Genomic DNA, 25,391 nt, shown 5'->3' on the forward strand with positions numbered 1-25,391 from the left:
TAGTGGGGTAGAGATGTCAGTTTATTTTGACATATTTAAACCAATATAGTGAAATTATAGTGAAGTACTCAAACCAATTTCCAAGTGCACCCCTTAGGCATGGATAGATGGATATAGCAGGGATCTTATTACAGAAGGGTCACTCAAAGTCAAGATGCTACTGATCCAGGCTTTTCTTCTTTCGCTGGAAGTTTTGGCAGTGCACAGCAGCCAACTAATACAGTCCTGTGTTTCTGCTTTACCAACAGAAGCCAGAGTGCAGGGTCAGCATCATGCCTGTTGTAGAGTGAGTTTTCTCCTGCACGGAAGGAGTTTTCTTTCTGCTGGCAAGAACACAGGGAGGCCGGGGAGGCACTGACGAGTCTGGATGTATGCTAGTCAACATGAGGCTCTAGCAAAGAAATTACTGCTGTGTCTGGTAGATAAAGTTCCTGTTCTAGAGAGATTTAAGAATGTGCAAGAATTCCTGGTTCAGTGGTATCAGCCAGGAAGACATCTGTTAACCATGACATGATGTTTCCCTCTTCCCTCTGCCCCCCAGCATGAAATTTTTCTACCTACCTCTTACTGTTTATACTGTGGCAGAGATTGTAGACTCTCCTACAAAGACAACATAAAGCAAAGCAATTTCTCGAGGACAGACCAGAATTTAAATACTACTAATACAGTAAACAGAAGACACAGAGTTTGTGCTGGTAAAGTACTGAAGATGCTTTTTCAGAATCACCCAGACAGCGTGTTTGTCTTAGCAAAGCGACAGGGAAGTATACATCCTTTCAAGCCAGGAACTTCTCTGCAGAAAAAAAGACCAAATCAAAAGCACTTCTCCTTCTCCACAGCCATCTTCAAGGAGGAAACAGAGGACTGACTTACAGTTAAAAATCCTCTGCAAGTCAGGACTAATTCAGCTCAGTAAAATTACAGGACCATAAAGTCCATGTCACTGACGATTATGGGCTCCTCAAAAATGGACGGAACTGTATGTTGAGTGTTAACTGCACACATTTCAGAGTAAAATCCAAGCCAGACCACACATCCTGCCCATCTTATATATCCCTGCCTCGGGGTAAAGCCTGCAGTGTTTACTGATGCAGCATTCACACAGACCTTAACAGAGTTCTATCAGCAGAGAAATGTTGGCCTGCAAAGCACAAGCCAGGCTCCCAGAAGTAATACCCCAGGAGCATGTAGCTCTATCCCACAGTCACAGCATATAGCTCTACAGCATAGCATATAGCATAATATCCCAGGAGCATAACATACCCTGCATGCTGCAGCCCAGCTTCCAGCCTCACTCATCCACATCGCCATGCGTTCACATTCCTCTCGCACACCTTCCCCCCATTAAATTGCTCTGATATCCATAAGGAGGAGGGGGCATGGAACATCTACAAGCTTGCAGCTGCCAAGCATTAATGCTAAATGCTGGCCAAGTAACGAAACTTTAATTACAAGCTGCAGCTCTCTGTACACAACAAAATGTTTGGTGCTGACATCAGAGCTGCTCTCAGCTGCTCCAGCACTTGCAAGAGGCAGCAATTACTATTATATTATGAGCTATATTCTGCTCAGGACCAGACATTGGTTTCAATCTGTGTACAGCAGCTCTACAGCTCCGTGGTCATTTGGCAGAGCTCCGTCACTACCGTGATGGCTGTGCTCGGTCAGGAAAAAAATACAGGTTTCTCACTGGCCTCAGACTGCAATTTGCTTTAATTGCTGATTTTTATATTTGGGGAAGAAAATTACTTGAAATTGCAGCCTATTATGCTCCTGTTCACATTGATTGGAACTGCAGGGAGGGGGAATACCAGCTGAGTCAGGAAAGCCTAAGATGGATGCGAGTAAAGTCTCCTACACAGCCAATATAACCCTATGTTCACTAGCTCATTGCACAAGCCCTCCATACCCACAGCCCAAGTTGCAAAATCCTATTTAACCTGCAAGTTCCCAGGACACACTGGCACCACCTTTTCTCCCTTCTCTCAGCTGAAGGAAGCACCAGCACCTTGAGAAATCTCAGCAGAGCACTGAAGAACAACCACCCACTCTCTGGTTTCTTACAAAGCCGTGCAGCTCCTGCATGGCATTTCAGCTGTGCTGCTTCAACCTGGGGCAGGCAAAATCCTTCAATAGGAGAGCTCTTGGCACGTGCCTGTGATTCCTACCAACAAAAGAAACACAGCACTTAACATCCTTCAGCCCTTTCACATATCAGTGCCTGACTTCAGAAAGGGAGATGAGAGTGCTGCAAAACCCTCAGGCAGTGATGAAGAAGTGATGGCCAAAAGGCAAATTCAGGCAAAAATACCCAAAATGTCAAATAAGGCATAAGTAGTAACTAACCCCTAGAGAAAATGAAAAAGCTGGGAGAACCCTGTCAATTCAGCTATATTGTTGATAACAGTGATGTTAACAATTGCCCTTGAAGCCCATTTTTCACCTTTAAAGTATCTAATCATACCTCTGTCACAGTGGAAATCCCCAGTCAGGTCCTTTTTGCAATAAAAGTACAAATATGGACCTCAAGATGCTGTGGTTAACCAGCATATGGAAAAGAGAGGCATTGAACACTCACTCCTGGGTGGAAACCTCCCCTGCAGGATGCTATCCCGGCTGCCCTATTTTGACTCACCCAACCATATCCCTCTCAACACCAACCTGAAAAGAGATCAAAGTTCTCAGATGATCCTACAGGACTCAAGATTGCCTGGTGACATTTGCTGCCTGGGGAAGGTTTGAAACACAACCATGACCACTAAAGCTATGTTCACTTTGTATGCTGGTTAACAATGTCTTTCTCTCTGAGGGAAGACAGTTCCCTGTCCATGACAACAACCATATCAAAACAAATATTTTCCCACCCAGATGTAGTTGCCATAAAAGGCTGGAAGTTTGTGGGTTGGCAGCCAAAAAGTGACTTGCCAACTGGCTGAAAGTAAGCAGACAACATACTGGACTCCCCATTTGAAAACTCAGCACAAACACAACCTCAGAGCTCAATTCAGCCTCTCTGTGCAACAGGCAGAACACTCCTGCCCGCAAGGAAGTAAGCTTCAATCTGCATGAAACACTTAAAATCCATTTATTTTGAAGAAGTAGCACCCAAGAGCCCCATTATCAAATAAAGACCAGGCGGGGGGGGGGCAGAAGAGAATCTACAAAGACTGTATCTTTACATACAGTAGCAGTTTCTTAAACAGTATCTTCTATTCGAAGTTAGGTGAGGACATGGATGACATTTTAGAGTTCAGTGTTTCAAATCCTACCCTATCTGTATATAGATAAGAGTACTAGGTCACCACTGTGGGAAAAAAAATGCTTTTCCCTGCTGTCTACTACTACTTTGGATGTATAATTCAGACAGATACACGCTCACATGCATATGACGGCACTGCATCTTGCAACAGTCCTGCCAAAATAGCACACCAAAGTCTACAGACTTGGTGCAACCAAAAAAAGCCTACAGAAGTCTCTCACCACAGAAACCATTGAGCTGGAGGACAGACCAAGGAACAGTTACGTGCCTGTATTGTTACAGGTTTGGATATAATGAAAAATACACAGGCTCTGCTCACAATTGCTGCAATTAAAGGAAGAACTATCCCATGGTGAAACAAATACCTGGGAAACAAAGGCTCTACTAGACACCAAAGTGCTGTTCCGAGGAGTGAAGGATAAGCATCAAAACACAATGCAACTTCATGACTTCAGAAAAACCCTAATGGGCATCCTCCTATTTTGTAATAGATGCCAATTAGAGGAAGTATAAATTTTCCTCTGGACGTGAGAGAATGAACACATTGTTCTAACAAGCCTTTCATCTACAGCATTTATGAAATACAGTGGTAATACAAGCGTTTACTTTTGTAATACCTCCACGAGTTTGTTTTTACATGTCTTGGTAAGTAACTGTCATTTAGAACAAAGCATTCCAAACAGCTGTTATTAGTAGATTAAAAATAATAATAATCTTCTTAAAATACGGCCAAATGTAACCTCAGCCTTCAAAATATTGTCACCGAAATTTATCTATGCTACACCTAATTTTACGTATCACTTACCATATAGGAAGGAAATATTAAAACCCGCTTATGTTTGCCACATGGCCACTGGGGATCATCTAAAAGATTTGGGTCATATTCAACAAAGTCTCCCAGGTCGCTACCTATAAAACAATGGTAAATATAAGAAAGGAATTCATTACATCAAGAAATCTCTGGACTTAACAGAAGCGGCAAATGACTTCATAGATAATGCACAAGATGATCTTCATGCAAGATTTTTGAGAGTCAGAAAGTTACCCTAAATCTTGAAAACTCAAAGTTTTTCATCACTAATAGAATTTGCAGAGACATAGAGGACCTACAGCTTATGAATTACCTTGTAAATGTGAATTTAGAGCTCAGAGAACTGCAAAACTATATAAAGCATCACAATGACTTTTATTCCTGGCAACAAGTTTTCATCTGTTTATGCAGATGTTTTGCTTTGTTTCATTTAACATGCCAAAATATCTCAAGCATACAGTGCTTTGGCTTATGTTTTGTGCCCCGTTTTGTAAACACAGCCCTTCCCAGCCTAATAAAGGTCATAAGTATGATTCACACTTTCAGCTACCGTGTTGCCACTGTAAATTTTCCATAGCAAAGGAAGGTAATGATGAGCCTGATGCATGAGGAACAAACAATGCCGGCGACAGGAGGAGGCACGCTCAATGTCATCAAGCGTCAATATGACCAGCAGTCTTGTTTACTTAACCTTCCATCATCTGTAAGCCAGCTTTGCTAAACAACCAGGGAATGAGCTGCATTTCACCCAACAAATGAGCCTGTATTTTGTTTAATTTAAGCAAGTAAAAAGGGTTAAAATATATGTCCATCCTCCACAATAGCTGCCTATCACCAGGGTACCCAACGATATTAAAACAAGCTTCTTGAGACATTACCTGCATCAATGCTCCCCTGGGTGCTGTTAGCTCTTGCCAAAGAAAGGCTACGATGGCTTGCATTGCGAAATTGGGAGAAGGACGAGGTGGAGTCTATCGTGTTTCTCCGAGTTCCCAGAGCATTGGTGGGAAACAGGAATTGTGTGTAAGAAACCGTCTAAAAAGAAAGTCAGAACGGACAGACAGTTACTCTTAGCCCAGCTCAGCCACAGCAGGATGCCTCTGGTGCATCCCAATCAGAAGCAAGGGAAGCCAAATTAGCAGAGGATTTTCTGGATTTAGTAGTTAGGCATACATGAATAAACACCAGTCGCCTACATTTGCTTCAGTGCAGTCAGTTTGTCCATGCAAAAAAAAGCATTTGCAAAGGCATTAATTCTTCAACAAAACCACACACACACACAAGCTCTAATACACTAGATTTACAAAATCCTACTCAAGGGTCAGATTTAAAAACATGTCTGTTTGGTTGGGTGTTTTCTGTGAGCCTTCTCTGTAGCAGATTTCAGCTGCTTCTTTACTGAAATAGCATCATCTATATGGGTCCCTCAGCACAGATGTGCCAGAGGCAAATCAAGTGAATGCTGCTAAACTTAAGCACTTTCTCTGGTATTTTTCTCCTTCAGTATTTTGCCTGGCAGAGTCTTACTGGTGTCGTAAGTGAGCTCCAGTTTATAGCAACGGTTGCGGGAGATCATTTACTACCTCTCAACATGGACTAAGTGTGAATGAAGAACTTGTGACAAAATTATTTTTAGAGCATACTGATTCTCTGCCTGTACCCCTGGCCAGGAATGGGCTATGCTTTGCTTCTCGTAGGCTTGTTTTCCAAAAATAACATTATTTGAAGAAAAAAAATGAGTCTCAGGCTCTGGACTGGTTTATGATGAGGTCAGAACAGGTATCAAATAAAACATGTGAGCTTTCATTCATTTATAAGCAGATAGATTGTCCTCAGGAATTTACAGCCTGTGGTCTGGCCTGACACCTGGTTAGGTGAGCGCACCATGTGTAGCAGCATTGATCAAGGGCCTCTAAATCCACATATGACAGCAGACTGGGTAAACTGAACTATAAAAAGTAAGTCAGGCTTTCAGCAAAAAATGTTTTCACTTATGAGTTGTTTTAAATGGATCATTTTCCTTAAAGATTCACAATTGCTTATTCTATTCAAGTGAATGAACTACTGGATTTTTAAATACTCATTAGATTGTACTACTGTCTTCCTGCTCTTATGAAAAATATACTTTAAGCTAAAGTTATTTTATTAAATAAAATTGAGAGCAAACAAAATTGCAGCTTACAACTCTCACCAGAAATTATTTTCAAGCCTCTGACAACATACTCTGCAGTGATACCTCCTGCTAGAGCCAGGGGAAGGCTACAAAATTCAGTATGCTTTACAGACTCAGATGTTGCCAGAGGCAAATTTCTTCAAGGAGACAGAGTTGTTCGCATTGACAGCTTGGGCAGTTGTCCTGAATTTCTGCTAAGCTTATTTACAGTTTGCACATACTGTGCTTTAACTACTGTGTTACACTGCATGTTATAACTTAGGTTTATATTTGTGCCTGTTATTAGTTAAGCTATTTTCTCCCTTATTACATAAAATCTAATGGAGCAGGATATGAAGCATCCCCACCTTCCCATCCGCTCCAAGCTCCACACCTTCAAGACCAATTATCTCTTTCAGACACACTCCAGTAGAATGGCACTGGCGTCCACCATCCAGCTTCATATCCCTGGGAAACAGAAACCAGAGCAGAAAAAGCTCTTAATACACATGCCTTGTTCACCTTCCACCACCCAACGCTGAAATAAGGTAGCAGCATTAATCCAAACGTGCCAATGCAAAGCACAGACCAGACACCTTCTCCTACGGGAAACACCTGTTACATTACATACATTATAGAGAAACCCCCCCACTTTGTTCCAGGCTGCATTTCTTACCCCACCTATGGTGCAGATCAAGGTTGCCCACTGCTGGGTGCCTCTGACAGAACCTGGCATTGGGAACGAAGTGAAGTCATACACACTTCAGGTGAGATCCAACAATAGAGACTGAACACTTGATTGCCACGTATCCAGCAGATGGACACTCCCAGAGTACATACCCACATCCCCCTACTCTACTGGACAGAGGTAATTGCCCATGAAAGCCTCCGGGAGCGATTCCTGCTCCTCTGGGTGCAGGAGAGTGTCCAAAGCCCTGTGACCCGCCAGCAGAAGAAACGCAGCACTTTATTGCCTGGGATGGAAACTTTGGGATCTACTTAAGAAGGACTGACCCACTTGGCACCTTAGTCTTGGAAGCAAATGATATGACCAAGACAACAAAGTTGTATCTCATGATACAACCTCAAGATCAAAATGTGAGTGAAGGCAAGAAAGACTATGAGCAAACCTGTGCTCTGCAAGTGACAGTATACAACTCCAAAGTATTTATCTCACAATATTTTCCTGTCTGATTTCTGTTGAGGTCCAAGTACGTGGTTAAAAAACTGCGTGGAAGAGATGCTGACACTGAGGCAGGGAGAAGCCCTGCAGGCTCTTCATCCAGCTGCAGGGACGGCCTGTCTCATAGTGTGCCTCTGCACTTCCAGCCTGTCACTCATTTCATTTCTCTGAAACATAGCAATTGGTGAGTCCCCAATAAATCATGTACCTCACTGCTGGAAAAATCCAACACATCTATCTGCTGGAAAACATACTCCTGTGACAAAGGAAAGGACTATATCAAGTTTCTAATCCCAACAAAGTCCTCTTAGTTTCTTGATTGGGGTTCACTTAGCACAGTGTTACATTATCATTCCTGTTTCCTGATATCATGTTACTGAGGAGCTGGACAAATAATTACACAAAAATAACCCTCTATCAGAGGCATGGGATTAGCCTCTCCGTTCTTGTGCAGAACATGCTCAAAGGAACTATTTCTCATAGAGACAAATGTCACATAGTAACCACTTCAGCAGGTCTTATCTACAAAACAAACACACAACCCCCAAGCCCCAAAATGAAAACAAATTATCTAAATTAACTGAAATAATAACACAACAATTTAGTTTCCTTCCACTCAAAAGCTTATGGACACAGAGTAAGCAGTGATGCCGTTATGACTCTGGCAACAAGTCACAGGGAAATTTCCCCATGCAATTAACAGACAAGGATAGACAACTCTGTGACTCATCAAAAGAAAATCTGGCACCCTTTGAAGAGTCAGCACAGCAGCTTTAAAAAACAAAAGAGCATCTCCTGGGACTGAATCACTGCTCTGGGAGCAGGGTGAGCTGGCACATGTGAGCACACATGGGAATGATTCCTCGGCATTAGCTGAAGATCGATGGACATTAATGCCTCCATTTTCCCATCTTTCTGATGTTTCAGGGCCCTGTGAAACAACACAGCAGTCATTCTCCCTCATCCTAGGTGTTTTGCAAGGGCTCCTCAGGGTCTTTCCTTCCTCTGCGTATGCTCTGTATCTGTAGGTAGTATATGACTGCTTGTGTTGTAAAACAGAGTAATAAAATGTTACAGTTTGGAGAGAAACCTGCCCGTAAAACGGAGAATTAAACTCCTTCTCTTGAGGAAAATCAGTACTAAACAATGTGCAGTTTCTTCCTGGTGTATAAAAGGAAAGGCTCATTCTAGCTTATACACATCCTCCTCTCACTGATAAAAGATCTCAGTGAACACCTAATAAGAGATTACTAGGTGACTTTACTGTATCCTTTCTGAGTTCCCTGTCACTACGATCAACACCAAGCTAGTCACGTTTTTGTAGGACAAGTTTTGATCTTTTTTCCCTCCCTTCTATTAGAGACAAAAAGCTCACGAATGCCTCAGCAAGGCTCTTGCTGGAAGACCCAAGCCCAAGGGCTGCCACCCTGCTGCTGAGGGAGCCCCAGCACTGCTACTTCCATCCCACATCCCCAAAATCCCAAGAGCAACTAGGAAAGACCTGGGGGATGCCTCCACTTTGCTCTCTCCAAACGGACAAGTTGCTCCTGGGGAGCAGTCAGGACGGTTATCTGGGTACCAGTGCTGCCAACCACTGCCACCAAGTTGTTCTTCAGGACACATGGCATGGCACCACTGTCAGTGGGCCCCACAGGCCAGAAGCGTGCGGAGGATAGGCAATTCATGTAAAAAAAGAAATCAAGCTTTCACTGTGTTTAAGTTAATTAGGTTACCAAGGGGATTGAGGAACTGCACAAACCAATATCCAGTAGTAAAAGCTGCTTACAAAACGCAGAGAAGGAAAGACGGTCCTTGCCAAAGAGGCTTTTAAACGACAAAAAGTATCCTCTTCCTCATTTTTGATTTTCCTGTTTTATTTTCCAAAAGTGCTTTTTAACAAAGTTTTCGAGGGATTCAAGCAGACACCAAAAAGCAAAAATAAATCATGAGAACTTAATCCTACTACCTGAACTTCATTTGAGCAGGGAAAGCTTGAGGAACTTAGGAGATCAGGGATGACATCTCCTTAGGAGGCAAAACACTAGGTCCCAGTTTCTGACAAAGTTTGGGGAGTTACCTTGATTTACACCAAGCTCTGGATGTTCTACCCGCGCATACCATTTCGAGAAAGCTGAGCAGTGTTATAAATTACACTCAAAAATAAACATGTTGTTTCAGTTATCCAGGACTGCAGAAAAAAAAGGAAATTTCTCCATCTAACAGAGTTCACAGATTTTACTGCAACAGTACCAGGTGACTTGGGATCCCAAATTTGTTGTGGCACAGTGAAAAGCTTTACTGAACAGGGAGATAAGAATCAAAATAGGAAATCTCACTGTGCCTTTTATTAGCCAGGCCAGGATTAACAGAATAGAAATTGGGTGCTATTACCTTTGGAAGTATAACATTTCTTTACTGAATCAAACGTTACGCTTTGACGTGATCTACAAAGCCCTATGCAAGACTCCTGCTGGGCACTTGCTCTTTAAAAGACAGCAACAGTTGAACACTTTAACTTGTGAATAATTTAGGAGTCCATTAAGTATTAAATAGATTTTAAGGTACATGAAATAGCCTTCTGCTTATCGCAAGATGGAATCTGATAATTATTTAGAGATGTAAACCTTTTGTGCCTGTATTTTATGCATAGCGATTCCTGACTGTTAAGGTTTATTCTAAAAGCAAAAGTAGTTCATGAGACATCAAGAAAAGATACTGTTCTTACCCGTGACTGTAAACAACTTCTATTGACTGTCTCTGTAGAGACAAGGACAAGGACAGCTTTGGAAAAGACATCCTGCCAGCCAGTCCAGCAGTGGATCTCCTGCTGCCTAAGACTGCCTGCTTTAATCGACCAAGGCTATCAGATCCTAATGATACACAAAAATTCCACAGGGGAAGAATAGCAAGGAATTTGGTAACAAATCTAAGGACCTAGCAGGGTATTCTGCTTTGCTGTGTGCTTACTGCTAGCACCCCTATAGCCATTTAGATTTCTCCTGTAAATATGCCATTAGTATTGCTACAACAACAACTCCAGTGGCAATTTACAGGGAGAGGAGGTCGAAAAATCCCCGGAACGATGGCTTTAACAGGCCAGTATCATTTTTCTCTCTCCAAACGTATTCAGTTGTCAGCATGTCAGCTCCGGACCTGATGTTTTGCCCAACACAGAGTAAAAGTTCAAAATTTAAACCTATTAGGTTTTGGAGACTCATTGCTTCATTTCAATCTAATGGAACAGGGAAACTCACAAAAATGAGCAATGGTGGGCTCTATAAAATTCACACACGAGATGATTACTTTTGAAATGTCCTGTTGTGGGAAAAAAAAAGGAAAAATGGATTTATGTCCCTTTCTATAAAGTTAATATGCACTTGGTTATTTGTTCAATTTAGGAGAAGCAGGGAAAATGGGCAAAGGAAAAGAGAAGCAGGGATATTTTAGTTTCCCTATTATCAGCTAAACCCTGATAGCTATTCTTCCCCAGGCCTATGGAATGATAAAAGCTGAGGAAAGGCACTCGAGATTAATGACTTAATCAAAACTGCCTCGCATACAAAAATTCCACTGGGGAAGAATAGCAAGGAACCTGGTAAGAAATCTAAGGACCTAACAGCGTATTCTGCTTTGCTGTGCGCTTATTGCTACCACCCCTACGGCCATTTAGATTTCTCCTGTAAATATTCCCCTGTTTTCCACGCTCACTGCAATACTTGTTACCTGAGCTGCCAAATAACTGATGGCAGGGGTGCAGTGTGAGACAACCTCACCTAAATGCTTCTTTTTGCCTCATTTTGCATATGATTTTCTTACCCAGTTTAAACACTGAAGATGAACAAAGATTTCAGAGTTTAGATAATAACGAAGCCCATTGGGAATACCTGGTGTCGAGACTCATTGATCGTTGTGGCTACATATTATTTGGAGTGATGGTATTGAAAATTTCTCGCTCTCAGCATCATTGAACTCATTAGTGTTCTGGCCAGCACTTAGTTAAATTCAAAGTTAAATTCAGCAGTGATTTATCTTTAGAAAGTAGATGAAGCTGGTTTGTAGCATTTCTGAGAAGGACGCGTATTCTTTTTTATCTAACAATTTGCTACTTTAGTTCAGAAGAATGGTCCATTTCCTGGGCTTCAATCCATTTGATTACTTACATTGTATTATTTCCCTTAACTGGAGGCAAGTTTAGTCAGATGAATACCTATGTTCTTGTCAAGACAGCAATATTCAGCACTATTCCTGCTGCAGGTAAGCTTCTAACCACTTAATGAATTCAATGACATGAAGAAGAAAAGATGAGGTGAATTGGCCAGTTTTATAAGAACATGCACTATCTGATGCTCTGGATTTGCTGTCCCGTTGTTCACCACCTCCAGCCCCAATGGCAGCCAGTCACTGCAAGTCCACCAGCTTTCCTCCTCCCCCAGGTCCTCTAGATTCATCTTCTGGGCAGGACTGGAAGCTCTTAAAAGATTCTTACAATACCACAAAATAAAATACCATCAGAATAGGTATGATTTTAATCTGTGAATTAACAAAACCAAGCCTAAACAGTCCCTTTTCAAAAACATGTCTTTTAATTGTGAACAATAATGATGTGTGCCAAAGGAAAAACCCAACAACACAACGGAACTATAAACCCATCTAACTGCTCCCTGTGTAGGGTCTAATGACTTTGGGCTGTAACACTGCAGGATGCTGGGGGCCAAGGGAAGGCAGCAGGCAAGATGCTCAGTGCCTCTTTCAGCTCCTGACTTCCAGTATAGCCTTCCTTACATGGCTTTCATGTGGCTATGTCTGCTCTCACGGCTGCTCTGCTGGTCTAGATGAGGGAAGAAAAGCAAGCTCTGGTCCTGTCCATTACCCTACTCTTGGCCATGGAAACAGGTGAAGCTGTGCCTGTCTTCACCAGCAAAGAAGCAAGCAATCTTAACATAGCCAGACCTAGAGAGAATTTATAGCCCAGATCCACAGAAGTACCTGCCTCTCAGTGACTCCAGCAGGAGGCAAGACATCTCAAAGCCTCTGTCAATTCAGTTTTAATTCTCCCTTTTCCCCTCACACAAAAGCACTATAAGCTAAAGCACTAGGTTTCCATCAGATATAAGGTACAGACAACATTTTGAGAACAGAAAATTCTAGTGATTACTTCTGTTCATGACTTTTCTCCTCCCCACCATGTCACTCACTGCTTTGTGCTTTCCATTTCTCTTCTGCATAACAAAAAAAACTAGAGAAAGTAATTCCCCTGGAACATGGTGTCCTTCATTCTCAGTCCTAGCAAGTACCACCAGATTGGCCTTTTAAAACCACAATAGCAAAACCTATCACTCTGGAGTACATTTCCCTTCACAAGCCTGCTGCCAGCCACACTCTGGTGAGGCTGCCCGGGAGGGGGATTTGGGAAACATATTCTAGGGGATAGCGCAAACTTCATCCTCTCATGTATTCCTACAGCTCTCCTCCTCCCACCCCTCAGACCTCCATTTGTATTTGTACACGCAATTATAAACACAGTCTGGGAGAGGATTCTTGCTATTGTAGCTTGACCTCAGCGCGGAGGGTGGGCAAGCAAGGGCTGCAGCCTGGAGTACATTGCTTGCACCTTGTTGGTAGGGGGTGATGCAGCCCCATCCACCCCAGCCAAGTACATAGAGTTCAGCTGTGATGGCAGGAACTGCCTTTCAGACACGTTTTTAAAATGAATCTGTTAGTGCAGCTTAGCTGCCAGCATCGATACAGTAGAGCTCTTCTGTGCTGCCTACAATGTAACGGGGACTGGCAGCCCCCCCGAAACACAGCTGTGCTTGTACATCTTCTTGCTGGCCGCAGTGCCCATGAGTCAGAGCAGAGCTGGAGAAGCAGCGGCAGCTCCACCATGTGCTCCTCTCACATGGAACAGTCCCCCCTGCATGCACGTTCACCCCGCTCTCCTGACCCTGCCAGGGCTCACCCCAGTCTCATTGCAGATGTGCCCATGGTTCCCTGCATTGATTTACGTTTGTAAACCATTCAGTAATGTTTGCAGAACATAAACCAGTCAGGATACCTTGCCCAGGGACAGACATCGGCAATCCAGAGGTTCAGAGAAAGCAAAGCTAAAGGATGCTGTCACTACAGAACTTCAAAAGGGTACCAGTGTCTCTCCCCATTCCTACTACACATCCAAAATGTGCAATGAAGTAAACAAGTGCTGTGCAGCCTGAACAGACTGGCTACAGTTTATGCTATACTGCCTCATCTGTTCTTTGCACCAGCTGTTCCTAGAAAGAGGTGCCATTGAGTTGTTTCTCTCTTCCTCTGATGTTCTGGAAGGAAGACAGAGGGAATTTTTTTTAATCTTGGGGTTTTTTAGCAAAGGGAACAGGGCCTGATTGTTTTGTACTGGCACTTGCTACTTTCTTGTCCCATGCCCTCTTGCTGTGCGAACATGGTACAAGATACTACATGCTGAAATAATATTTAGGTTTGCAGCTGGGCTCATTACTGTAATTCAGAAGGTATAACTAGTCATCAGCATTTCAAAATATATTCAGTTTTCAATAAAGAGGCAATTTCCACAGGGCAATGACCATAAATGAATGACAATATACCCAAGGAGCGCGAACAAAGCCGCCAGTCTGTCAAGAATTTGCCTGATGAGTCATCCCAGTTTAATTAAAGAGAAAAAATTTACTTTAAGTGACAGAAGAACAAGTCAACTCTCCTACAAAGGTGCCTCCTTTCATTTCTGCATTAAAAATAATCTCCCTTTGTTTTGAATTAGTGATGCACAAGCAGCTCTGTCCCAGCTTTGCACTGCGCCTCTGAAGGCACCCAGCAAGCTGTGCCCCAGAGCCTGGCAGGCATCATCTCCCAGTCAAATCCAGTTTCTTCTATTTCTGTAGTTTCAGTGTAAGAGGAAAAAGTCTTCTCAGCCTTCAATCTGAACAGTCTTTCTATCAGAGGTCTAGTTGAGGGTTACAAGGCAGCTCCACGGATGTTGCTTACACCAGCTAAGAACCTGCGTGGTAATATGGCCAAAAGAACCTGCATGGTGTTATGGCCAAAACAATCTGTTTTCAGTGACTGAACAGTCTGACCAATGGCCAAATGTACAATGAAAAGGTATTACGTTTAAATCCAAATATTTCTCTGTAGTTCTGGAAATCTAGATACCACAGCACCACATTTGCGTGGGACAATAAGAAATCTAAGACTGCTTATAAAAGATGTGCTGTCTAGAGTACTTGTTTTGTCAAAGATGAGTGAAGTCAAAAGACAAAATAAAAACATCGCATTTTTCAAGAACATTGATTTCAGAGGAGTAGTTTTTTCAAGTTTAACAATCAAAGACATCACAACACATATAAATAAACTGGGGACGGAGAGCTGTAGTTTTAACCTAGTAATGTTCCACAAGGCAAATATATCCAAGTGCATTTATCTCTTCTCAGAGCAGATATGTAAAAGCAATAGCCTCCATCATGCTGTTGTCCGTTATCAGGTCTACATGCAGGCCCAGAAAGACTATGTAGTACACATATAAATATACATACCCGACTTGGGTACAGTCTCGATACGGCAGCACTGAAAATATGCTACAGAAGGATCTTCTGCTGCTGATAAGGACTATTCTAAAATATAAAAGAAAATAAAAGAAATCAAAGACCAAAATCTAAAAAATCCCAGCACAATAAGCAAAGCAACAGATGTTACCATTGAGGAGTTCATAATCATAAAGCTTCCATGACGGATCATTACTCCCTCCTCTTTTTTATCTCACAAGTAGGGTATTGTGCTACTGAGTCTTTACAGAAGTGCTGAAGCCTGTGCCATACTTTACAAAGTGAATGAGCAGCGCAGTTCCATCCCCTCTACAAGCTTTCTAGAAAGACTATCTTGAATACATTACTTGGAACCTAGGATAGATGTTTTTCTAGTGAAAGGAGTCCTAGTGACAGAAGTCCACCCAGAGAAGCACAAAGTCATTCTCACAACTCACCACTACATCTGAAACTAAACAAATACAGCAACTCAGGAGATACACACCACCAACCACCTGTGATACACACCACCACTCTGTGGTTGACTTGGAGTCTGCTTTTATTGGAAGAGAATTTCCAGCACCTGGTCGTGACCTTTCTCGGCTAAACCAAAGGACTCCTTTGATTTTCAGCTTCCTGTTCCTGAAATAGCCTGATTCATGGCTTAAGTCAAAGTTTACTATTATTATAAGCTTTCAGATCCTTTTACTGTTTTCTAGGTTCCTCCAGGAGCCTTCTCCAGCTTTTGCCCATCACCCTTCTTGGTCTCTGGGCGGCATCACTAGCCTCAGCAGTTGCACAGATGACAGAGATGAACGTTGCATCTTTCAGTCTTACTTTAAGACCAATGTGTAGCCCTGATGACCTGCCAGCCCCTGCGCTCAATGATCACACTAGCCCTCTTGGTTATGATGTTGCGTGACTGATCCTACAGCTCCCGGCCCCTTCTCCTCCAGTGCCATGTTTATCTCAGTCATTGTTAGTGTTGAATCCCTCCTCCTGTAAGCATAGCTTGTCTTCATTCCTTATAGGCAAGCAGTTCAAGATTTGGCTACATGAAATCATACACTATCATCTGCCTGCACAGAGATTATCTCAGAATCCAGGCCACTGTTCCAACACATGCCTTGTATTTTTAATCAGTCTCCAAATCTCTACATCATCTGCAAAGTCACTGTATAGCATGAAATCAAATACCTTAGAGCAACCTATCTGTCTTACAGCTACACTACTACCTTTAGCCATCAAGCTCTGACGTATCATTAAGCAACATCAAAACCACCTTGACTGAAGAACAACCTTTCATAAAACCGCATGGGCTGCCAATAGCTATATTATTATAGTCTTGGGAGATGCAGATTGGCAAGAAGCTTGATCAAGATGTAAGATATAAAATGCTAATAAATAACTGATCGTTTATAAATATACCCTCTTTCCTTATTACCTTCAGGACACCAACAGCTGTACAATTGTACAGGGTGCACTGAAAAGGCCCTTCCCTCTAAAGTTGGCCAACAGGCTGCACCCCTCAAATTCCTCTAACACACAGTGATGGCCATTTGTGCCACCTTCTAATGTGAGTGGTGTCACAATTTACTGATATTTTATGTTTCTAAAAACCTTCACATGTGGACCAAATGCTAGAACATACTGCTATGCTGGTTGTCAGAGCTATTGCAGTTCCTTGCTCTGCTCTCCAACGTTGATTTTTCTGACATTGTGTGCCACACATTTGTATGTGAGGATATCAGCCCAATTCTTCATCCTTTGTCCTATACTGGTCAAAGTTAGACAACAAACCCTAGCAAGCTATTTTGTTCTTTACTATCTGAAAACCACCATATGCACCTATAAATCTTGTACTAGTTACGCTGTAATTAAAACACTATTTCCTTAAGGGACCAGCTTAGTCATCGTTCTTGGAAAAGATTTAGAACCCCTAGAGAGCTGCTGCATGTAATGCTTGGAAAAATGCAGAATGATCAATTTTCTTTCTCCTGGATCATTCTGTTATAGCAATCCTATCTTCTTCCTTGAAGCATGCTTAAAAGCAAAGGGGAATTTACCCTTTAATAAAGGAGGATTTCTAATAATAAACATGCATACAGCATCAAGTTCTCCTGCAGCAGCAGAAGTATGATTTCGTTGTTTGTCTGAATGCTGTAACACCACTTACCTACTGTAAATATCTCAGATCTTGTAAGATGGTCTCATGGTGCAGCAGTAAGTTATAGAACGGGGGGGAAATAATTTTTAACATTTGAGAAAGGCAACCCACAAGCGAAAAAACCTGGCATGTGATTAATTTTGTGCTTGCCACTGTTTACTGCTGAATGGCTGGCTACTCACAACAGCTTGCTTGTTCCCTGGAAGCCTTGTTTGCTGATGTATGAAACTTGGCACAGACTTCGAGGCTGACATCAGAAAGTATCTTTGAATTCGGAAAACCACGGTACCCACTAAGCTTATTTCCCCCACTCCTTCTGGGTCCTTCTGGAAATACAGCTCTTCTGCCAATGCCCTACAACTCCCTAAAAAACCCTCCAACTCTTAATACTTAAAGAGAATACTCTGCTTCCATGTGCACAAGCAGAGACAACAGAAAACTTGCTGTGTGTATCAGAAGAAATCAGACCAGAAAGGAAACAAGAAGCACCAGCCCAGCCTCTAGTTTTTTTCAGACTTCTTTCCCTTGGGATCCAAGTATTGTCTCTCTTTCCATAAACTGGGGGACCCCCTCTACATACAGATCTCCCAGAGAGAGTGGGAGAGAAGCCCATGGCCTCCACTGCCAGGATGACACAAAACCTCATCTCCAGAGCTGCTGATGGGGGCTGATGCAAAACAGCCTTAGGAGCTGGACTGGAAAAGAAGTCGAGAAGGCAGTGGTCGGAAGCTCATCACCGAGGGATAAAATAGCGTTTTATTTAGAGGTCTGATGATACACACAGAAAACAAATCCTGAGGGCCTGCAATGGTTTGCTGGGGCAGAAGGTCCAGAAACTTGTCACAAAGCATGCTTTGGAGAAGAAGGTGTGGCAGAAGCCCACTGGTGTTCAGGAAAACCAAATCATTTTTTATGGGGGAAAAGCATTTTCCTGGATTTCAGCTCTTCAACAAAGGGCGTCTACGATCCTGTGTAGCTCTGAATGAGACATCAGAAGCAGCTCGAGTCAGAGTGGGTTTATGTGCCCCGACTGCCATTGTGCCACCCAGATGTTTAAAATTACTTCATGAAAGGTTTTCATTCTCTGATTCTCACATTTCACCAAGAAGTTGTAGTAATTACTATGGTTCAGAGCAACCATTACTTTGCAAGAGAACTCTGACAATGTCCAACTGTCTGAGACTGTAAAAGCTCATCTTCTAATTTCCTTAATGGGGTGTATGCTATGAAACTACAAAACCTTAGTGAGCACAAGGCTCTTGAGAGAATCAGTAATCCACTTGACTTGAAGAAGAAGAATGTCTGTTTTCTTTAGCATCTCTCTAGGTTTGATTGTGTTTCACCAAAGGGTTGAGATCAGGCAATGGGATACACATGATATGTACCATTTACCTGTGAAATACTGTAGCCTCTTTTCTCACACCTGATAGATGACACCTGACTACCAGGGCTTTGCTACCCTGCATGCAAAGGTGAACACACAAACCATGGATGCTGTCTGGGTAGCAGCTATCATTTTCAAGTCTCCCAAGTTCAAGATGAGGGTATTGGAAGGTGGCTGAGAGTAATTATGAACTGTGAGGATTCTGAGAATAGTCAGCCTCTTAGAGCGCATGTGTGTGCATTTCCACAATGAAAAGAGCAGCAAAAAAGACCTTTCATAGCCTATGGATGCTGTCTGGCCTTGGCTTAGATCTGTATACTAACAAAAAAACTGAGAAAGCAATGGTATGGGGGTGGGAAAGGAGCATTGTTTTACTGCTTTTGTATCTGCTATACAGGATGACTCTAGAAATCTTCTTGTCCCATTCTCACCATGTATTGTTTGTTCAGCTGGCTCAGGTTGCTCTTTTGGTGGCCTTTTTCTGCTGGATAGGAAAGCTGCTTCACAGCTTATGGAAGATGCCACCAACAAACCTGCTGAGTAATGTGGGTGAAACCACACACTGGCGGCTATCTGTGCTAATTTGTATGTTAGGGTTGACTTGTCCTTGTCTTGTAATGTGGAAATTTATTTTGTGCTATTTAACAAGACTGCTTTTTGATAATACAGTCTAGGAAACCTAAATTTCCTTTAATTAGCCAGGTCCTACAAATCCGAAGAAACCGGTTTAACCAGTGCACAGAACCATCAATAGGAAGCTTTACAAGGACTAGCTAATAACATGCGGTCTGTGTATAGGTGGTTTTGTTCTGTGCTAAACTGCTGAACTCTTATTTTAACCACAGCCAGTCCCATCTTGCCCCTGGACCACCAAAGGCTGGACCCAGAGCACCACTGCTCAGCATGTGCCATCCCTGAGCTTGAGAAGGGAAAAGCTGTTGGTGCCACAGGACAAGGACACATCACTTTACAAGTTGAGAGCCACAAATAAGGGCAGTCAACAGAGAAAGGAGCCCTGAACTACCATCCACACTGCAGTTTGCTGTGGCACAGTCACAAGCCAGCGAAACAACTACTGAAAGTGCTAGCCATTTTAAAGCCCAGCTATCGAATTCACCACTCACAAATATATTCTGTGTAGATGATTTCAAAATTGGGTTCCTCGAGTTATGTGAAAAGCTGTGACAGAAGGGTCAGAGGTTTCACAGAGAGCCTGACTCCAGCTTGGTTCAGCACCCGCATCCTGCACAGTTATGCGTGAGCCACCTGGGATGAGGTCCTGGGCATGGGAAGGAGCCCCAGGACGGTTTTCTATCTACTGCAATACCTGCACTCCTCTTTGTCACAGGGAACTGGGGAGGACACCAACTTTAAAGGTGTCAATGTACTCAGAAACTGCTGATTTTATGATGAACACATAAAGCAGATCCAATGCCTATTACTTTCCCACTAACTTCAGTGACTGCAACAGCATCCAGACCCCTCACAAAAAGAGGGTATGAGCTCAGACTGCTTACTGCTAGACTGAGCTGGCCATAGAGGCAACACAAAGCGTTGACTTTGCATTTTATTTTTAGCTAATATCGCTGTGGTTCATTGTCCATAGGACAAAAAGCATTTTCAAAACTGTATACCTTATTCTTACTGTGTCTGTGGTCCAGATAAAGAGATCTTTATTATGATTATGGGAATATTCTGGAAAAGTGTGCTGATGAAGACAAGCCAGCTGAATAACAGCTTACTTATTCACTGTTTTCTTAGCAAGAAAAATACTCGGTTATATTGTCAGATGTAATGACTGATCCATGAATTAAGATAAAATGCTGCAAATATCCTACGAATATTTTTTTTTTCAAAAGATGGAGAAAACAGTTTATAAATCAAATATTTATTCATTTTTTCACAGGTAATATTTCTATCAAATTTATGCATGTATTTTATCTACCCATCTCAGAAAGCACTCGTTATCTGTGGAATTTGCATAATACCTTATGAATAAGTATTTTTTGCTGTATGACATTCCCAGAGCACACATCTATTTATGCACAAAACAGACTAAAATTAGAGGTTTGCTTTTCAGTGTTTGATTCCACATGTATTTGTTGTAAAGACAATAATCAGCTGCTAGGTAGACAATAGTCAACAGTTCTTCATGCGTTTGTTTGCTACAAAAGCTGTTTCTAAAAAGCTGCTATCCCTCGGAGCCACTTTCTGCAATATTTCTGTTGATTACTACCTTTCACTGTATTTAATTGTATGCATGAGAAAAAGCATGAGGAAAATTTTGCTTGAGCCATGTAACACCTACCAGAATTCAACTCATAAAACCTGTGGTTCAATGTAACATCAGAATTTCTATTGACCTGGTTCCACATTTGATGGAAACCATAGGCTATGTGCACAAGTCAGTCCACAGCAATGCACATGGCTCTCACCCACTGCAGTTTTATGAGAACAGGCACATGCAAGGGTCAACTCTCAGTGGGAATATATGTGGTCTCTAAGCAACCTATTCAGGTAGCCTATTTCGAACCTATTCAGGTTTGGAAGGGCAAGAATAAAATCATGAAGCGCACAGGGAAAAACACCAGAGAGGGCAGCTGTCTTTTTTATAAGCAGGGAGGAGCTAGTTTCACTTCTGAGCTGGATGATACTGCAATAAAGAACCTATTTTGCTGATGGGAACATCACAACAGGCACCATGCCTCTGCAGTAAGGGAAGTTCTGTCTGACCACTGCTGTACAGCCAGGTCAGACAGTGCCTATGGCAGCAGTCTGGGTAGTGCACATCCCAGCTCAGAGTGCACCCCTCACACATCCCAAGGAAGCCCCTCTGCCTGAGCCTGCCCTGAAGACATGGATCCCACTCCTCACCTTGCCACAACCATCCCCAGCTGTGCATTTACCAACCAGTATCCAACTGATAGATGTTGAAATATCATTCAGCCATTGCTAAACTTGTTCCCGGCAGGTTTGGCCATACGCCCCTCTCACACTTAGCACTACTCTTGAAGAAATGCAAGCAAATTATGCCTAATTCACTCCAACAGCACCACAGATTTTCCTCTTATATGGCTTATTTGTATTAAGGACACAGGTCTTCAAATTCTATGGGCTAGCACTTCCATTGACTCGTGCTTCACTCAAGGAAGCGTGCACTGCAGCCTGCACCTTCATGGACTATTTTAAAGGCTATTACTATGCATGTGATAAGTGGCATTGGCACACTGTGCTCTTGCACAGGGATGCTGACCCTGCCCTTTCCCTCACGCCCCATGGATCGCCTTTGCAGAAGCAGCCTTTGCATGCACAGTACCTGCCATTTCTGGTATCGTGCTGCCGCATGTTCTTGATAAAATGAACCTTCTTAAAGTTCTTTGGTCTGGGTGATCCTGAGAGTGTCCGACATCTGAAAAATATATCAGTTGGAGGGAGAGGGGAGGGAGGAAAAAAAAGTGCTCAGTTCCCTGCTGTACGGCCAAGAAGTCTACACAAAGGCAGGAAGGAAAGACGAGACAACTGATTCAAGTCACCCTGTGTTAGGAATAGGCAAGAACAATAAAGACAATAAGTCTGGAAACGTGACAGCTCAAATAAAAAAAAGATATTTGAAATAATAATAAGAAAAGGCACCAACCCCCTCCCTTCACGCAAAAAAACACATCATAAAAAAATCTGAGTAAAATAAAACTTCCTGTAATCTGCTGTGACAGCTTCGCCAAAGCTTTCAAAGGAAAAAACAAATTAAACCAAAACCTGGTAAATATGCGATTTTCCCATTCACACCAACCCCCAAACTTTTGTGTCCCATCCTCCTCAGTTATTGGTAAAGGAGTACTGAGGAAACTTCTTTCTTCTTTTAATTTTAGAAAGATTTAAAATCTCTAATTTGAAAGGATAATTCCTATTTGCTTTGAACTCTAAATATTAATTTTCACGTTCCTGACAGCATACAAACCAACTGAAAATGAAATAAACTACCTCAGGAAAAAAATATCATTCTTCTTAGCATTAATCCTTAAATCTATTTTACATCTGAACGTACTTTTAAAATTGCAGTTACAGAAAGAAATAGCCAGAGGGAGGAGAGATGAGACAAACAGCAATATTCCCCACCCCCTTCCAGCCTTGCTCTTTTTAATCAGCTGAAACCACAGCACATGTGAACACTTTCTCTGTTTCATCTCCACGCTGTTTTGTTAAAAGGCACAGCATGGCACACAGACACTGGAGGTAACTGCGCTCTGTGTGGCTGGGGCTGCTGCATCCTCCATGGGAGCTAAGGGAAAGCATAGAACCATAGGATGGTTTGGGTTGGAAGGGACCTTAAAGATCATCTAATTCCAAACCCCTGCCACGGGCAAGGACACCTTCCACTAGACCACATTGCTCCAAGCCCCATCCAACCTGGCCTTGAACACTGCCAGGGATGGGGCAGCCACAGCTTCTCTGGGCAACCTGTGCCAGGGCCTCAGCACCCTCACAGTGAAGAATTTCTTCTTTCTTTACAAAGTACAAGCAATCCTCAAAAAAGCATGTATCAAATGCACTACCAGTGCACGGGACCAGCGCAGTCCCTCTGTATTGAGCCTCCCTAACCTACTTTTCCCATCATCTCCTATGCACAGGCAGAGTTTACCAGCTTCCCAAGCCCAAGAGGTCCTTTTGTTTGACTGAAACCACAGACCACTGGTCCCAAGCCACCAGGGACTGCCAGTCCCTGTTGTACCAAATGCCATCATGCTGCACAGGCACACTTCACTTGGCCATTTCTACCTTCCTCCTGCTAGTAAAATCCTTGAGATTCCCCCACTCTCTGTTTGCAATTAGCCTTGTTAGCTTCTTCATGGGAAAATACTGTCAAGAGAGAGGATCCACCACCAATTCTACAAATTAGCAAGTAAAAATACTGCCTCGCAAACCACACTCTGTTTGTATCTTTTGCCAATTATACGTGTTTGAATAATTTATGAGGATGCTTCATAATATGCTGGTAAGCATTCAATGGTAAGCTTTGTAAAAATAATCAAGCCTTGGTAATAGGCCTGTTGGTACAGCCTCTGCTATTAAGTCTTTGCTTTGAGGTGGGGAAGAGACAGCCGATCTGCATGTGGATAAACAATGCCATAGGCTAAACACTGATCTAAACCAGCTGAATTACAGGTCCCAAGATAAAGAGACATTGAAAATTCAGCTGCCCCCTTGCCAAACAGCTGACCTGGAAGCATACCACGCACTGGTCAGATTACTGATCAGCCTGCTTCTGAACTGTTAAGCAGTTGCTTCATTTCCCATCACCCCAGAGCATTCCCTAGACTAATTACTGCAGTCCCCATAGAAGCTGTGGTCTCCTGGATGCAGAAATAAAACCGCACTGAAACTGCTGATATAATAAGGATAATTAGTGAGGTGGCAGTTACAAACATACCAGCCAACACGCAAAGACAGTAATGCTGGTTACTGAAACAAGACTGCATGTGCTGAGAGAAGGAATGATAAAAATCCATAAAAAATAAGAATACAAAAAATACTAGCCTTCAGAAGCTTACTTATCAAACCAGATGTACTCACTTGTTAAAAATTACTACTTACATTAGAGGCTAGTCATATTAGCAACAACTAAACTTTTCTATCACTTGAATCTGACTTTCCTCACATTTTATTTAAATACTGACTTTTTATTTAATAACCTAAAGCCAAGGAATGTGTAATTTATGTCACCTACCACCCTGCAGGGTGTGTGAGGTTTCAATACCTTTGCCCACTATGAAGAACATCTTAATGCAAACACCCAGCTACTTTTCGACATGGGAACAGACAGCAAGCCTGTCCATGCATGTGCCTTACAGACAAGTAACCAGAGAGAAAGTGAATAAAAAGACCTCCGCAGTGGGGCATTTTCCTCGATGTCCTCCAGAGTCTCCAGAGAAGATCGCTGGGAGATCAGCCGACGTCTGCAGAGAAAACAGAACACAAAACATCACGGCTGGTTAGAGGGCATGAGGAAGTCCTCAGAGCTGTTCTTCAGTAAAGCTCACAAATCGCCGTTCACTAGCTAAGCCATACCTTTGGATATTAATAAATGTTGATCCATTCTGCTTATCTCACTAAATTTATTTGGTGCCAACCAAAGCAAACTTACTCCATACAAGCTTCTACAGCAAATGAGAGGTTGAAACTTCCCAACAGCTCCTCCTCAGTTTGTGCTTTCAGATTTTCCTTCCTTCAAGGGTTTAACACCAACCTACCACCAGTCCCACATTTGCTGTGGTATAGCCTGCAATGCTACGAGTACAGTTCTTTGATAAAATAACGAAGACATAGAGCTACAGAGACTGCCTGTCATTTGCACTGCCACAGGGGACAGTTCTCTTTGCCCTCTGCCCTTTTTACCATATAAATGCCACTCGCTTCTCAGTGATATCCATCTCATCACTCCTGTGAGGAGTGACTGAAGAGAGATAAAAGATGACAGAGCCAGCAGCACTGGGCACAAGCCTGCAGTTTCAAAGGGAGCTCTGACCATCCCTCCGAGCGGCACAGATGAGTTTAGTCCCGTTTTAATCAGTTTTCTATGGCTGAGCCAGATCCCTCCTCCATCTGCAGTGAAATGAAGTAAGGAATTCTTAGTATTTCAAGTTTTCTGACTGTTCAGAAAAAGGGCAGGGAAGAAGCCCTGGAACAGGCTTGGCTTTAACAGCAATTGCTGCTGCACAACCTCCAAACACCCCAATGGCAGCACAAAATGAGGAGCTGCACCCAGCCCTCCAAAAGCCACCGTAAATACAAAAAACAAATGTGTAAGATACAGCCTACATAATCAAAAATTAAGCTAGCAATCATCAAAATGACTCCATCAGTGGATGTGAGAGCCAGCAGACTTGAAGGGACCATGCCACAGCA

General features: G+C 42.6%; 1 protein-coding gene across 2 annotated transcripts in view; it reads right to left on the reverse strand.

The window, feature by feature from the left end:
* The window catches only part of CABLES1 (Cdk5 and Abl enzyme substrate 1), a 70,402-nt gene that overhangs the window by 11,080 nt on the left and 33,931 nt on the right, over window positions 1–25,391 (reverse strand). The window contains exons 2-7 of one of the 2 annotated variants that reach the window (XM_030505922.1): window positions 24,371–24,442; window positions 21,805–21,897; window positions 14,950–15,027; window positions 6,591–6,690; window positions 4,949–5,105; window positions 4,065–4,168 (exon numbers count right to left, since the gene is read on the reverse strand). In XM_030505922.1, the coding sequence (XP_030361782.1) occupies window positions 4,065–4,168; window positions 4,949–5,105; window positions 6,591–6,690; window positions 14,950–15,027; window positions 21,805–21,897; window positions 24,371–24,442 (604 nt within the window). The remainder of the gene's footprint in view (window positions 1–4,064; window positions 4,169–4,948; window positions 5,106–6,590; window positions 6,691–14,949; window positions 15,028–21,804; window positions 21,898–24,370; window positions 24,443–25,391) is intronic. The other variant, XM_030505930.1, reaches the window with a different exon arrangement.

Source organism: Strigops habroptila, chromosome 1 (genome assembly GCF_004027225.2).
Source record: "Strigops habroptila isolate Jane chromosome 1, bStrHab1.2.pri, whole genome shotgun sequence".
NCBI lineage: Eukaryota > Metazoa > Chordata > Aves > Psittaciformes > Psittacidae > Strigops > Strigops habroptila.